The following is a 15,730-nucleotide window of genomic DNA, read 5'->3' as shown; positions in this document are numbered from 1 at the left end:
TTATATTTACAGAAATTTTGATCAAAACCCACCTAAATAAATTTGGGAGAATGATGGTTCAGCCTAGGGTCAGAATTTTTAGGTCTAAATTACAGTTGGGGTGGTATCAACTCGGAATTGATATTAATTTATGGGCGAACATTGATGTATAGAATATGGGTATTTGACATTTTGAAGAATTCAAAAATCTGCATTGAGCCTGCCCGTACTTCTCCAAATAAATTTTTATTCCACCTAACCACTCACAACAATTCAAAATTTATAACATTTCCACCTAATACATCACATCCCTTCTTTAATTGTTATCAATACAATACCACAATTTCAATATTCTCAACAAGAAAGTAAAAATTTATGAGATAGGGTAGGGTAAATAAAGTTTTCCCTTATTTGATGTGATAGAATTTGACAAATTAAGTTCTTTAGCTGGTTGTAATGAATACTTGGGATTGAACCCAGGTTGGGAGATATTTATGTGCATGGCATTTTGTAAAAGGCATGTGCACTCCAAAAGGACTGTTCTTATTATACTATACTATACTTAAAAATTACAACCACTGTATATATGACCATTGTATTTGCCATTGTAAAAGGGTCACGGTCTCAAACTATATATGACCATACGATTAGAATCATCTGATCTATTAACGACCATAAATCAGATTACTATTGGGATTCATACTGGCATTGAATCTCTGAATACACACACCTCTGGCTCTGACAAGGGGGAAATTAAACATTTGAAATTTTAACGAGGCGTTCTGTATATACATTGTTATGTTTGTGTTATAGCTGTTTGCAAAAACATTCTTTTATTTATATTTAAATCAATTTTCACCAAAAACCAGTAATCTGTTGGTTTCAAAACTCAAAAATATCATACCTATATTTCTTGTGTTTTCAACTGTAAGGTTTATTTAACAATTAATCCGGTAGATTTCACTCAAAAACCAAATACATCTTAAATCCCAACCTTTTGAAATACAAGTCATCACAGTAGGGCTTTGGAAATAAATAATAATGAATGCATATATGGTTTAGCTTATGTTGAGTTCGACTGGGCTCTAACTATCTGATGTCCTTAGCCCAAGCACAGAGCCCAACCAAAGTTGAGGCCAAATGTGCCAAACCCATGTTTTCATAGGGCAGGGCTGGAAATGGATCGTAACTGTATTGAATATACCTAGATCTAAAATTGATATATTATATTTAGATTCAAAATATTGTGTACTGTCAACAATAAAATGAACAAAGAACTGACTTTGATAATAACTTCTGTCAAAAATCAAAATGCATTGGCCAAGGTAATAACTTCTGGACAGACTTGTAAAGTCAATCGCACTGGAATCTGGTCAAGCATTTTCAATTGGGTAGTAGGTAACATGGTTGGAGAATTAACACCCTCTCTGGCCCATGGCTGCCTGGGGGTTGAAGCTTCCATTGTCTTTTTAATTTTTGGGGGCGTTTGTTTTTTGGATTTTGAGAGAGGGAATGTTGGTCAATAAGATTTGGTTTCCACCGATCTAGAATTTCTTGATTTTTTTTTTCAGTTTTATGTGGGGATTAAGGAAAATTTATTTTCTGAGTATCCTTAGGTGGATAAATATGGGGAAAGTTGTCAATACTTGAATGGAACAAAAATGCCATTTTTAATAATGAATTTTTATGACTAAAATGGTCATTGCCTTATAAACATGAAAAATAAAAGAACATGGATAAATACAGTTACCCGAATAAGTGTTTCCCAGTAAAAACTTACCCAGATAACTATATTTACCTAGATAAGTAATTTACCGATTTTTTAAAATATTAAAAAAATAAACAAGCCTTGTGTCCAACTTGCGCTGGTGGCACTGGTAGTCCAACTTTGTCATTGGTTTGAATTGGAACCCACCATTATCATGGTCTTCATCCTCCATAAGCATGCCGCGTTGTATGGGAGTTTCATGTGGCCCCAAATCCACATGACATCAGCGTTTCCTTGGCAGCGTTGAGGGGCAAATTTGACATTTAAAAGTGTCAAGAACTTGACATCAGCGTTTCCTTGGCAGTCCCGATCAGGTAGGTGCAAAGTTGTAAGCAACAGTTAAAATATTTATCAAATTCTCATTAAATGTATTTATTATATTGTGCTTACTAAATCTGATCCCTTTCCTAAAAGCGTAGATGCAGCAGTATCATGAACTTGAGGACTGCCATTAACAAATGGAAGGTTTCAGCAATTTACCCTGGTGATAGTATCCTAATATTTGTTCTGGCAATCACCTAATAGATCGTTGGGTTTCGCCTTATAAGGAGGATTGTAAGGTTAATACTAAATAGGCAATCGCCTTATTGATCAACCTCAAAATATATTTCAGATAGAAACAGCAATTGTGCCAAACATAACTCAAGGTATGTCTAAAATGAAATTTCTTTTCAATGACAGCACGCTTTAATTGGGATCTTTGTGGAGGAGAGCTTCACCTTGTGCAGATGCAACATGCAAGGTTTGATTTGCTGCAGGAGGCCTACCTTTGTCTTGTTACAGTTTGAGGAGTATGAAATGCTTAAGGGGATTATGCCTTAGGCAAGTGGGAGTGTTACTAAAACTCAAGTAGCAAAACCCAATCAATCAAAGCATAACAGTACAAACATCAGGTCTTTTTATTGATCAAAGTGTCCCCAATGTACTCTCCTTTTGCCTACGCATTAACAAACAAAAGGCCAAGGAGTGATACTCAAGTTTCCTTGGCATTTTGCTAAACAATATTCATTTGGCGAAGAGAAACGACATTTGACAGCTACGAGTTCCAACCTTTGTTCATGGCTCTCCACGCAAACCCTTCCGGTAGCTTCTTGCCTTCTTTAAAGCAGTTGAACCAAGTTAAGCCCTACAAACATGCCACTTAAAAGAGACTGTAAAAAGCGAGGAACAAAATCATCGGGGCAAAAAATAAAAAGGGGAGTAGCAACGAGTGAGGTGGGGTTCTTGACTTCTGAGATCTTATCAAATCGCCATCTCTTCTTCACATTTTTAAAGTTCGAAACCTACCGCTAGTAGGTAGTTATATTCCATTATTCAAAAATAAATTTTCCAAACTTGTAAAGCTAACAATATTCAATTCTTCATCAATGGCAACAGTCAAGTGGGCCCAGTAACTAACCATCGGGTAAAATTCATTAAAAATGAGTCACGGACGCTTTATCAACTCTCACCAATAAATGACCACGTTCCCCATTTTCATGGAAGACCACCCACATCGGTGTAAGCGGTGGTAAGCCCAAGCGTAATTGAGCAATTTCATATATAGTGTAGAGTAAAATACAAAAATCTCTCCTGAATTTTTTTGATAATCATAAAAGCCTCCATTATAATCTCATTTTAACAAAAAAAACTTTCCTTTATTTTAAAAAAATTAATAAATACCTCCCTTCCGTCAAGACGAATAACATTAAAGAGATTGATCAATTTTTTAAAATACCTATTTTACCCTTTTATAGATTAACGTGCATTTATTTTCACTAAAATAACATTGTCGCAGCTTAAACACTATTCATCTTCTTTCTTATGACACCCAGTGGCAGAATAGCGGTGCACTCCATAATCCGCTTGAGAAATCTATAGGTTCTCAAAGGTCATCCCTTCATCTTTAAAACCTTTGGAGGCCCTTCTTGTCAAACCAGAGTTTCCTCCCTCCCTGGGTTTCTCTTTATCTCTTCTCTCTCTGTTTTGCTTTTCAGAGATGGAGATGATGAAGAGCTTCAGCGGATCTGCAGTCCTTGGTTCTCTGCTTGAACTTTCTCTTGTTCCTGCTTTAACAGTGCTTGGCTTTCAGCTCTTCACCTGAATGTTCTCTTGTGCCGAATCCATCGGCTGATAGAAGCAAAGACCCCACCTACTCGCTGTCGTGGAGGCGGGAGCGGTTGCAGAGGTGGTGGAGACAGTGATGGAGCTAGAAGGATCGGCAGCAGAGATGGTAACGAGATCGGCGTCAGAGGCGGGAGCAGTTGCAGAGATGGTGGAGACAGTGGTGGAGCTAGAAGGATCGGCGGCAGAGGCGGGAGCGGTTGTAGAGCTGGTGGAGACAGTGGCAAAGCTAGAAGGATCGACGGCAGAGGCGGGAGCAGTTGTAGAGGTGGTGAAGACAATGGTGGAGATAGAAGGATTGGCGACAGAGATGTAACGAGATCGGCACAGAGGCGAGAGCGGTTGTAGAGATAGTTACAAAGATGGCAGGAAGAGGGAAAGAGCATGGGAAGTGATTTTTGGAGGGGGTGGCTCCGCCGGAGAAGGTTGGTTGAGCAGTGGTGCTAGCACTGCAAGGAGAGTGCTGGGCAAAGGCGAGGAAGGGGGCCCAAATTCGGTGCTTCAAGGACGGGCACTGATGAATGTTGATGGACTTTTGCTTCTTTTGGCACAGGCAGACCGCAGACGTAGAGTAGAGAGAGAGAGAGAGGGAGTGGTCCGAGTGGAGAGAAGAAAAAGAAAAGAAAACCCCGCATTTTTTAGGTAAAATACAAAAATAGATGCACATTAACTCATAAAAGGGTAAAATAGGTATTTAAAAAAATCATCTCTTTAACGTTTTCCGTTTTGGTTATTGACGGAAGAGAGGTATTTGTTGAATTCTTCAAAAACAAAGGAGAGGTTTTGGCTAAAATGAAATTATAGGGAAGATTTTTATGATTGTAAGAAACTTTAGGGGAGGTTTTTGTATTTAACCATAAGTGTAAAGTGAAGGATGAAATTAGCTAATTGAGTAATTTCATATATAGTGTAAATCTTTATGAAATTAATAAATGATGGATACTTGTTTCAACCTGTCTCACTGTCGATTGAATAATTATTAATAAGCATCCAAACATCCACGTCTCTAATCTGTATACACAAGGGCATAGTACAAACTACAAAATCACCAGTAACACCACTTTACACAGAACGGGGCATAGCACGCCCCACAAGTAAGTTTCAGCCTTACAGGGTACTCTTTAAGCTCAAACTTTATAGCAGTTCAATAGGAATACATCGCTGTTTTATTGATATGCGTGACTGCCAATATGCGAACTTGAACTTCCCCATGTTGCATGCATGCTTTTTTTCGTGCCATGTAGTGGATGCTGCCACACGCAATGGCATCGGCATGCCATTCTCCCAATAATCTCACCTGAAAACAACAAAGAATACATGTAATTCTAATATTCTTAATAGCAGAACAGCCAACAAGAGCACTTCGGGCGAGGGCCAACCAAATCTTGTTATTAACATTTTGATGTTTCTATTAATATTATAACCAAGGCGGTTTAATAAAATCAAGAGCCTTCACTGGTTTTCCAGTCAAACAGGATGGTCAGCCAGTTTTAAATGGTTTTTCATGAATTACAGTTTTCAATGTATGATCAAACTGGTCAAAGGGCCATGTCACAGTTTAACCGGTTCGACCAGCTTGTCTGATCTGGTTTTCTAAACAATGGTTAATCTATTTGGGAGGGGGAGGGGTGTGGCAAGGTTTGAGATTTGATCAGTTGGTTAGTCTGCAGCAATGGGACCTAAAGTCAATGAGTTTATAGGTTCAAATCCCATTATCCACTAAAAATAGGTGACTAATAATAACAGTCGCAATGCTAGAAATGAAAAATGAGTAAGCATCTGAATTAGGCAGTTCAGGTAGCTGAGTTCAAATACTTACCAGGAGTGGGTTCTAACATACAGTCTCTTGTGACACCCTGAAGTGAGCCTCCTTAACTTGTCTCATTCTTCTGAAAAGGGATAATAATTAAAAACAACAACAGGGGAAAGAGTTAAATCTGTCTCCTGATCACCTGTCATTAATCATACAAAAACAGGGGAAAAGGGCAGCCCAGTGCACAAGGCTCCCACCAATTTGGGGTCTGAGGGGGGACAGATGTATGCAGTATTATCCTTGCACATGCAGAGACTGCTTCTAAGATTTGAAGCCTGGTCACCCAGGTCACAATGGAGCAACCCAACCATTGTGCCAAGGCCCACCCTCATTGGATTCTTGCAGCAAAGAATCCAATCCAGTTGGATATTTCATATCATTGAATCACTACGTTTGTTGTTATTGGACCATTTGGTATATTGTTTATGAGAAACCAAAATGATTTTGTACTAAGATGGTTATGATCACCATTCAGATTAATATTTGCCAGTAAAATATAAATAAGACTATTAAGTGGTGAGAACCAATTCTTCTGTATGTGGACCACATCTAGGGAATAAGTACTCTACTCTGAACAAGATTTCAAGATGCGTTTTCTAGGAAAATACATCATACCAAATGTCTATTATGCTTTGCATGGACCCATTATTGGGCTCAGCCTTTAAGAATGCACCAACCTTTGATTGCAGGATCTTTTGACTGTCACTGAAGTACTGGTTTGGATGGTTGATCCCAGCATCACAGGAGGAGCCATGGATAGCTTCAAATGTCAAGGTGCAAGCCAACTGCAAATATTTTGTTTTGTAATTAATGCATAAATACAGATTTTTTTTTGCAAGTATTAGAGGCTATAGAAATCTTAGAACCTGATAATGCCTGTTCCGGACTTTGTCCATCACTTCCTCTGCAGTACGACCACTTACTCCCATTTTCCCAAGAGCAGCCCTCAAGTTCTCCTCACTTTTAAATTAAGAAGTCCATAAAATAAACTAACAAGTTAGAAGTGCATAAATGTACCACTATGTTTATTAGACCACCAATTAACAATGGATTTACATCTTAATTGATTATCATCAGAATGCTACTACTCTTGAAAAATAGAATAGTAAGCTAGGTGCCTCAAATAAGTAAATCCCCATTACCACTCAAGACAGGACTCAGCAACCTGATAAATGTGCTGGATATCATTGCTTTCTAAAAGAAGCAAAGCTCCTTGGGTATTATCTATTTATCATTTTGCAGTCATATCACTGTGAATAGGTGTACAAAGAAATTTTTGACCTGAAGTGTCGATAGGGGCAGCCATGGTGATCCCCTACGCCTGGTGTTGATGAGATGATTTTTTGACAAGAATAAGGAGTGTAATCCTGCAACATTGACCAAGTTTAACCTTTTAAATATATAATACCGTACGATTCAGTTAAAGGGGCGGCAGATAATGTCTTACTGTTCTCTTTCCTTCTTTCCCATAGTTGTGGCGTATGCTGTATGCATATTCCTTCTCAAATCTCTCAGCACCAACCTATAGTAGAGAAACATTCATATCAAAGTTGGCTGCCATCTTGTTCTCATGCAGATGTACATGAGTGATGCATGCGTGCATGTGTGTTGGTCAAACGCACAACACACGGACTATGCATGCATATTGATGCAGGTAACAAAAGTGTATGTTGGTCAAATGCACAGCAGTAGTTCCATGATAGAAAAGACCTAAGCCCTTTCCACCTTCCTAGATTTATGTTAGTCTAACCTAAGCCCATTACTACCTTCCTAGACCCACCGTCACAAGAAATAGATATTACAGTTGCTGAATCAATTTTTGTCCTACACAATGTTCTGAAAATCATATTTGTATTCTAAATCATAAGAGGGTTTGAATCAAATTGTATCATGAGTAGTATCATAAATCAAAAGATCATTTTTTCTGATTTTCTAAAAGTTGTTACAACTGTTAAGAAAATACTAGACTCCCAAAAATAGGAAAAATGACTTTACACCAACTTTCATCCTATAGGCATGATACGAGTAGGTAATAATGGCAACTATACCACTTGCATACAATAATTGATATTCAATATAAAGTATGGCCATATTTAACATTAATTATTTTAAGAACCATAATTGCTTAATTATTGAAAGCTAATACAGATTAGAGTCAAAGACAACCAAGACATGTACACAAAAACTGAATAATTCAAAATGCACAAAAGTACAGTACAGCCACAATTTTTTACAATTAAAAAAACTATATTCTAAACTGAGTTATCATGCATACATTTCAATTGTTTTAAATTTTAAACAATGCAATTCATATAAAATGTGCATATTTTGCATACATTTCATGAAAAAGTTAAGTATAGAAAAACTTGATCAAAATGTACCTTCTGAGAAAACTCTGCTTTCCAGAAAGCAAGGGCATCATCCAATTTTAAGCCAACACCCTGGAAATACAAGGCACTAGAAAGCACTATGAATACATGCCCAACAAATAATACATGTGAATAAAGGATCTGTATGCAAAAGAAAATTGCCTTGAGGAAAAGACCCAATTGCATCCTTCCTCCGTGCTTTAAATGATGATCTTCTCTTAGCTGCATATGAATAGCAAGTTTTTTTAACTTACAAGATACAAAAATAGAAAGCAATATGACTTAAACCACAAATGCACTAGGAAAAGAAAAAGAAATAGAAAAGGAAAAAAGTAAAGGGCATATACAAACTAAACTCGCTATACCTTTGAATCCCAAGCTTCTTACCTTTTCAAACAGATGGCGCATACAAAGAGGAAAGGAACTATTAGCTATTTGATCAATATCCCTTATTGATATCTCTGCACATCCTTTTGGCTGCAAGGTAACATTAGTGATCAACAAACTTCAACTTCTTTGTCAGGGACCCCATAGTAACAAATGAACAGTGAACTAAAGTACCTGAGAATAGTCAGGACCTATGTAGCTTGTGCTTAGTGCTTCCACAATCTACAAGAGACAATATACTTGTCAAGCACTGTACTGAGTAAGTTAAACTCCTTTTTCATTTACAAGCTTCACAATATATGAGCTACAATATGGAACTTAAATACATTTAATACGTACAGGAGCCAACCGATCCTTCTCCTGCTCTCTAATTGTAGATGTCCATTTTCTGCAAGAAAAGTTTTTAAATGTTAACCTCCCAAGGGATGTAAACTTCTATTTGTAATAAAATAGTAAGACAATGTCTACAAAGAAAGTGATATTATTTGTTAGAATCATAAATGAGAATACTGCTGAGAATTGGACAAGGGGATGTACTAGTTCACGTGAGGTTTTGATTGGTTAAAGTATTTTAGGAACCATGTTAAATTGCCAAAGCTTTAAAAGACAGAACTTGGGAAAATGTTAAAATGGACTATAAGATTCTTTTTACATATTGAAACAAGAATATACTGGAACCAACAACTGGGCATCATGCCATTATGATGGAAAACAAGGGGAATTTACAATGGCTGTACCAGGGATGATAGAAATTATCAAGATGGGTAAGCCATCTGATGGGTAGTCACTCACTGTATTTAGGGTAGCAGTCTTGTTGCTCTCTCATTCTTTCAACTTTCTTTGATAGATAACGCTTATTCTTTGAATGCCATCAATAAATACTTTGCATTTCATTAAATTAGATTCTTTAACAAACTAAAAGTTCTTGACTATACATTGTACTTCTATTTGATGGATATTAGTCATATAGGGGTCTAATAGCTTTCCCCATCATGAACATTCCAAGCAAATAACACAAGTTTGACTCCTTTGCCCATATCAATGGACCTATACATTGTTCCATAATACCCTTCAGACAGAAGCAGTTAACCATCTTTTAGATCTTCCAACTAAAAGATGGTGCAGTCACTGACTCTCAACCTTATCATGCATATGTCATTAGTTCACAACATTAATTAAATGTTCAAGCCCCAATAACATGAACTCGGCCCTGAGAATTAATGAAAATCACATGATCAGTGCAAAGCCAATTGAATTAATTATCTAAACAGCCAAGCATAAGCAAATAAACCATGGTAACAAATACAGGAAAACCAAAGCCTAATATTTGAGTTTGACTATAAAGGCCAATGATGATTTTCAAATCAATTCCTAACATAGAGAATAGAAGAGCAATCTGAAACACAATGGGATTTTTCATGATAATTTGAGCACTGTTATGCTTATCATTCAACAAAGGCATAGCATTTGTTACAAAAATGCCATTATGTGATAAAGGCATTTCCAATAAAATGGGGTTTGGTAATAAGAAAATTACAATATGAAAGGGCAAAACGATCTTCCTACTACCTATCATATGGCAGCCAGAAATTTGGGGTTCAAAGCATTTGAAACCTGCAGACTGGGAAGCATAACTAGAAAGAATAGGAAGACCAAGGGATATGATAATGATAAAAACCTGACTTAATAACTGACACTAGTTGCACTTTTATATTAGATATCATAAAACAATTTTCAAATCTGAAAAAAATGCAGCAACATAAATTTAAAACTTAACTAACAAACCATATGGCATCTTTGAGGAAATATTTTTCCACCAAATTATCAATTCTAATAATAGAAAATGGGAATACCAAGAGATGTAACAATAACCTGTTTGTCAGAACAAGAGCCTTTGATAAAAGACTACGGAATTGCGTGACAACAAGGGAAACCACCTACGAAGAACAAACATGTAAATATTATTGAGTAGATTTAGAGAGAAACTGAAGATACATGAATATGCTAGTTGTAGGTAAATTCTAAAACGAAAGGACTAAACAAATAACAAAAATGAAGATTCACCTGATTCATAGCAACATATGCATAACCTTTAAGAATAAATACTCTTCGACCAGAAACAAGATCTGGGACCTCTTCAAATGGTACCTTCACATGTAACACTGACCAAAGATCAGTTAAATTGGATCAAGCAGTAACAAGATGGTGCATGCTTTTCCTAAGTACTGGAGGATGGAGAGCTCACTCTCCCTGCCTCCGCACTATGTCCTCTTCACCAGAGAGATTTCCTACATTCATATCAACCAAACCATAACCATCCAACTGAAGTACAACTTTTGGCCCTTTCTCACCCGGAATATTCTCCTTTTTATGGTTATCCAAGAATCCAAAAATAAAAATAAAAGAATATGACACGTGATTGAGAAATCAAAAGAGCTTAATATAGAGTTAATTGCCACTTGCTTGGTCCTAAACCTGAAACCAAGGGAAAGACATTTGACTATTCCCCAAATTGTTGGCTTCTTTTCTAATCTTTTTTCCCTTAATTTGTTGTCTTGTTACTTGTGACTTGTAAGACATTTGACTATTCCCCATAGTTACCAGATGTGAAGTTGTGAACAAGCCAGTCTATTAGGTCAACTAATTTGGTTGATCTTTGACAAAGTAGATCTCCAAGGTAAAGACTAATAAAAAAGTGAAGTTAACCACCTTAAAAGCATGACACAATGTGGTGCAGGGAAGGGGATTGTTCTCCCCTAAAATTACCCAGTCATTTACAAAGATATCATTATAATTGCCATACTGCAGAATAGTTAAACAAAAGAAAACTAACCTTAAAGAATGTTGTATCAGCTGCAAAAGAAAAAAAATCATGTCAAATATTAGATATAATGATATATAGCAAAGCTCATAATCTTGCTTATACACAGTTTCATGAGCATGCTCCAACACGTCTCACACAAATAAAAGAGGGAAACTAAACAAAAAGTCCAAGAATTACTAATTCTTTGCCAATGACCTTGTTAAAATGCACCATATTTATAGCTTAACACAGAAGTAAAAAGGCCATCACCCAATGTTGGAACCAATTATCTGGGGTCTTGGTAGGGTTAAACTGGATGCGGTCCTAATCTTTGGCATTTTTTCACACAGAACTGCCTCAGACTCAAACCCGTGTTCTCACACTTGCCAGCCCAAGATTTTATCATTACACCAAGTAATGGCCCCTAACTTCCATAAAGGAGGCATGTGTAAAAATGTCCATGAAACTAATAGAAAAATTAATAAATAATCTACGAAACCATAAAATAGGAAAGAAACAACTTCAAAATGAGACCTCTTGTAAGTGCATTGCATGATTGCAAAGATGGCATATCATAAGGAGGAGAGAACAAATATGGTTGAGTTAATCATCTATCTAATAAATCTTACTAAATGTGAATGGCATGTAGAAAACTTATTAGACCATGACAGCAGGGAAAGAATCTATGGAGAACTTCAGTTTTCTTTTGATTCCAACATGAATTCATTTATTCACAATTTTTGGATAAGTGAGGTATTGGTATTATTGAGTTTTCAAATTTACTTTCTACACTGTTGTCTTAAGATAGAATTAAAAGCAATTAGAAGTTGTTTTGGGTCAGTCTCTCCCTCTCTCCCCCTTCCCTCTTGTTTTGTAGGGGTGATCTTAGCCTAGCCCACAAAATTCTAAGATTGGGCCTAGGTTTTTAGCCAAAGCCCGGCCCAAGCCCATGTAGGTCCAGGCCTAGGTTTACATTTGAGGTCTAGGGTGCAGACCAGGCATGGGCTATGCCTCTTATAATAGGTGCTAGACCTGGCCTGACCCATGATCACCCCCTACCTGTAAGGAAAGACTTGCGATCTTATGACTCTAAAAATGGAGATGTAATTGAAAAGAACTGTTATTAAATAAAACTTAGCTTAGTGAGTACTGGATGTAGGTAGGTATTCTCTCTCTCCCTAAATTAATTCTTCTTCTAAGCAATCTCTTTGCATTTTCTTCCAACAGCACAAGTTTTTTTCCTTCTTTTTAATCTCCCCTCATTCTTTGGTGGTTGACGGTTTAATCTACTTCCTTCAGCTATACCATTCATCCTTGATCACCAAAGTCAGCTTTCTTCACCCTACAAAACACACCACCAGATATAAGAATTGTAGGACTTCTTACCTGTCCTACATAATGACCTATACGGTTTGATTTTAATAGATTTCTTAAGTCCAAAACTTCAACTTCATAGTTTACTAATTCACCATCTTTCATCAAGTTGATGATGAGGTTTGCCTCATTGTTTGGTGGTTCAGGATGCAAACTGCCCATAAATTTATTCATTGCCCAATTAATTGGAACTCAGCATTTTTTGGTAATATTTGAAACTCTAACTGAAACCAATCAAAGTACAGTTTCAAGTTTGCCAATTCACTTTTGGCACCAATTTTCTATGTCAAAACATGCACAAAGACCTTTATAGTGGTATGCTTGAAAGCTTTTGAAAGACAAGATAACACAGTTCAGATGTTATTGGAAAGAGTTGCAACCACAAAGAAAAGATGTAGAAGAATTCATTCCTAGTATTTCAGGAATAATATGATTCCTAGGAAACAATAAATTGGCTCTACAAGTTTTGTTTTTGTTTTTCTTTTTTGTTTTTTTTTTCTTTTTATGTCAACTGTCACAGTTGTAATAGGTGGGAGATTTGGTGCATTTTAATTTTTAAGTCCTACCCCTAATACAAGCATGATGGCAAGTGTCTTCATATCTAGAAGAGGAAATTATAGGGAATATGGTTTGCAATAGATGGCTATAAATTTGGAAAGAAGATTTTGGCTTTGGTTTTGATTTCTTGTGTTGCAAAACCCATAGAATAAAGAAGTGTGGTTCTTCTAGTTTCTTGTTAGTGCAAGTCCATGGGGGCTTTCAATCATAAAATTACAACTCCAATTCCTCTCCTCTTCTTCCTTCCTCTGTCTCTTGTTGGCAAGTAATGTTACATAATGGATTTATGGGACTTCTATGACCTACCCCTTTTTGTTATCTTCTAAAGAAGGCCATTACCCAATACTGGTCTTGGATATCCGAAGTCTCAGGGGGGAAGACAACTTACATCACATACCTACTTCAGCATTTTCTTGCACTAGGTAGCTGCTCTCAGACTTGACTCTTGAGACTGTATTCTCATACTTGTCAATAAGAGATTTTACCATTGCACCAAGCAATTACCCTTCCATACTTTCTTGTTCTCTTATCAATTATCTATATTGCAGTTCTAATTTGTTGAATTCATATTTCAATCTAAATCAACAATCCATGGTAAGGTTCTGATTAAACTCATAAAAGATATCCTGACTTGAAGGTTATTATGCAACAGTGTAAGATTTGTGTAAAAGAAATAACCAAATGATGATTAAAGCCAAACATGATCTAATCAAACTGGCTGGATTTTTCCTTTTTCTGACAGGAATAAAATTTTATTAAGAAAAACAAGAGAAAAAGGGGAAACTTGGCCCATGTACTTGTGTGTAGAGAGGAGACCAATCAGACAGATGAAATATTTCCAAAAAGATAAAGAAGTAAGCTTCTCTCACCAGTGGGTAAAGGCTGACTGATGGAACGTGCAACTTGGCCCAATTTTTCCTTCACATTCTATACAGAATTGGAAAAAAGTTAATATTTAGAATTTAACACTCATCAACAGGCTTCAGAAAACTTATATATAGTATTCTTGACAGGACGAGTACTGATTTTATTCTAAAAAAAATAAATTAACTGATTTTGGGTGTCTTGGACTGGTCTTTGTGTAGTCTGAATACACGATTGTGTAGGTTTTATACTCTGCTGAAACTACCATCTATCCCTTCCAGCACCAATTGCTATCTCCAATATTTTCACTATCATACATAAGTTTTCAAGATCAAGCCAAATCGGTTGATAGAATTCTAATACCTCAAGTTCTGCATTGCTGACTGCTTTGTATGGAAGGTCAAATTCTTCCATGAGTGCCCTCTGCATGCTCAGACAGAAACACTTTAACTTTAATCCAAATAATTTGGATAACGATCCACTGTCATGTGGAAAGACAACATCATACCTGAGCATCTAGGCTTTCAAACCGAAATCGATAACGAAAAAGCATTGTCTCCATTGAAAGGAACCATTTTCTCAGCTCCTCCCTGTGTCCCAGATGGAGAAGGTAAGAGGGCGAAGGAAAAATTATAATAAGTTCAAAACAGAGAAAAAAAAAATCAGAGATCAATAAGCTTACGTTCTACAATACACGAGACGCAGTACAAAATGTGAGATTATATCCTTATTGATATCTTCTGATGCATTTTGGTGTCTCATGTTTGCCTTCCATAGATCTTTCACCTTGAACCACCAACAACGCCAAAATTCAATAACTAGGATACGCACCTAACAGGAAAAAGATTAAAGGGAAACCATATTGAGTCTAAAACAACAACTCACCAATTTCTCCATTTCCTCCGGTTTCTTTCCGCGCGATAAAGCATCGGAAATCCCCCTGAGAACTGTAGAAAACAATAAAAATACTCAATTACCATAAGAAAACTTCAAGAACTTGAAATTACAAAAGAAATTGGATGTCTGAAGTCTAAACCCTAGGTCTTCATCCAAGAATTAGAATCTACTTAACTATAAAAGTAAGCTCCAAAATACCGCTACTAAATACCCCGAAAAAAGAAGTTAGTAAGGCTGATTTTGAACAGAAAACACGAACAAAATAGTAATGGACAGCGAACCGAGTATATACCTCGGAGACGGTCGATGGCAAAAAGCTCAAAATCTTCGAGCCTTACTTCGAGTGCAGGAGTGGATCGGTATAGAGGAAGAGTCGGAACGGCGTCCGCAGTGATTTTCCTCTGCGATCGAACTATTTCCATTCTCTCTCTCTCTCTCTTCTCTCCCTCTCCTGTCCTACCTTAACATGCGGAGAAATCTATCTAATGAATATTGTGAATAAAAGAGCAACACTAATGGCCGACTAAGGTACTTCATTCATAGTCTGCTCTGAAGCGGGAAAAAATGGCGGGAAACGCAGTCCTGCCGTCGGTTGATGGGTAGGATGGTTCGGGTTCGACCAGTGCCGAGTTGGCGATTTAGGAACGGTCTTGCTAAAGAATCGGCTTCAGTCAGTGCAATGCCCGTTCGAACACCGTTAAACCCACTCCATTGTGGTTGCGGAACTCCTGCGGCTGCAAGCAAAAACTCTCTGCAGACACCCAATCCCAATCCAAGTATCTAAGCCGCACGTTGAGATCATTTCCCTAAAAATT

At 37.0% G+C, this 15,730-nt stretch overlaps 1 protein-coding gene across 1 annotated transcript; it reads right to left on the bottom strand.

The window, feature by feature from the left end:
- Positions 1 to 4,793: 4,793 nt before the first annotated feature.
- EMB2813 (DNA primase, large subunit family) lies at positions 4,794 to 15,693 on the bottom strand. Its single transcript, XM_088975903.1, has 20 exons — positions 15,208 to 15,693; positions 14,904 to 14,965; positions 14,701 to 14,804; positions 14,527 to 14,608; positions 14,382 to 14,441; positions 14,024 to 14,081; positions 11,253 to 11,272; positions 10,484 to 10,567; positions 10,292 to 10,356; positions 8,759 to 8,807; positions 8,594 to 8,641; positions 8,420 to 8,509; positions 8,195 to 8,254; positions 8,045 to 8,104; positions 7,111 to 7,185; positions 6,945 to 7,030; positions 6,530 to 6,623; positions 6,341 to 6,448; positions 5,670 to 5,739; positions 4,794 to 5,147 (listed from the first exon to the last, which is right to left on the bottom strand). Exons 1-19 carry the CDS (start codon positions 15,335 to 15,337, stop codon positions 5,722 to 5,724), a joined length of 1,353 nt encoding a protein of 450 aa, XP_088832029.1. The 5' UTR covers positions 15,338 to 15,693; the 3' UTR covers positions 4,794 to 5,147; positions 5,670 to 5,721.
- Between the last annotated feature and the right edge of the window lie 37 nt (positions 15,694 to 15,730).

The sequence above is a fragment of the Nelumbo lutea genome, chromosome 3 (assembly GCF_056320005.1).
Source record: "Nelumbo lutea isolate HS-2025 chromosome 3, American lotus-T2T, whole genome shotgun sequence".
In the NCBI taxonomy this organism is placed as follows: domain Eukaryota; kingdom Viridiplantae; phylum Streptophyta; class Magnoliopsida; order Proteales; family Nelumbonaceae; genus Nelumbo; species Nelumbo lutea.
Note: the sequence above shows the minus strand (reverse complement) of the source record. Positions and strands in the feature narration are given on the sequence as shown.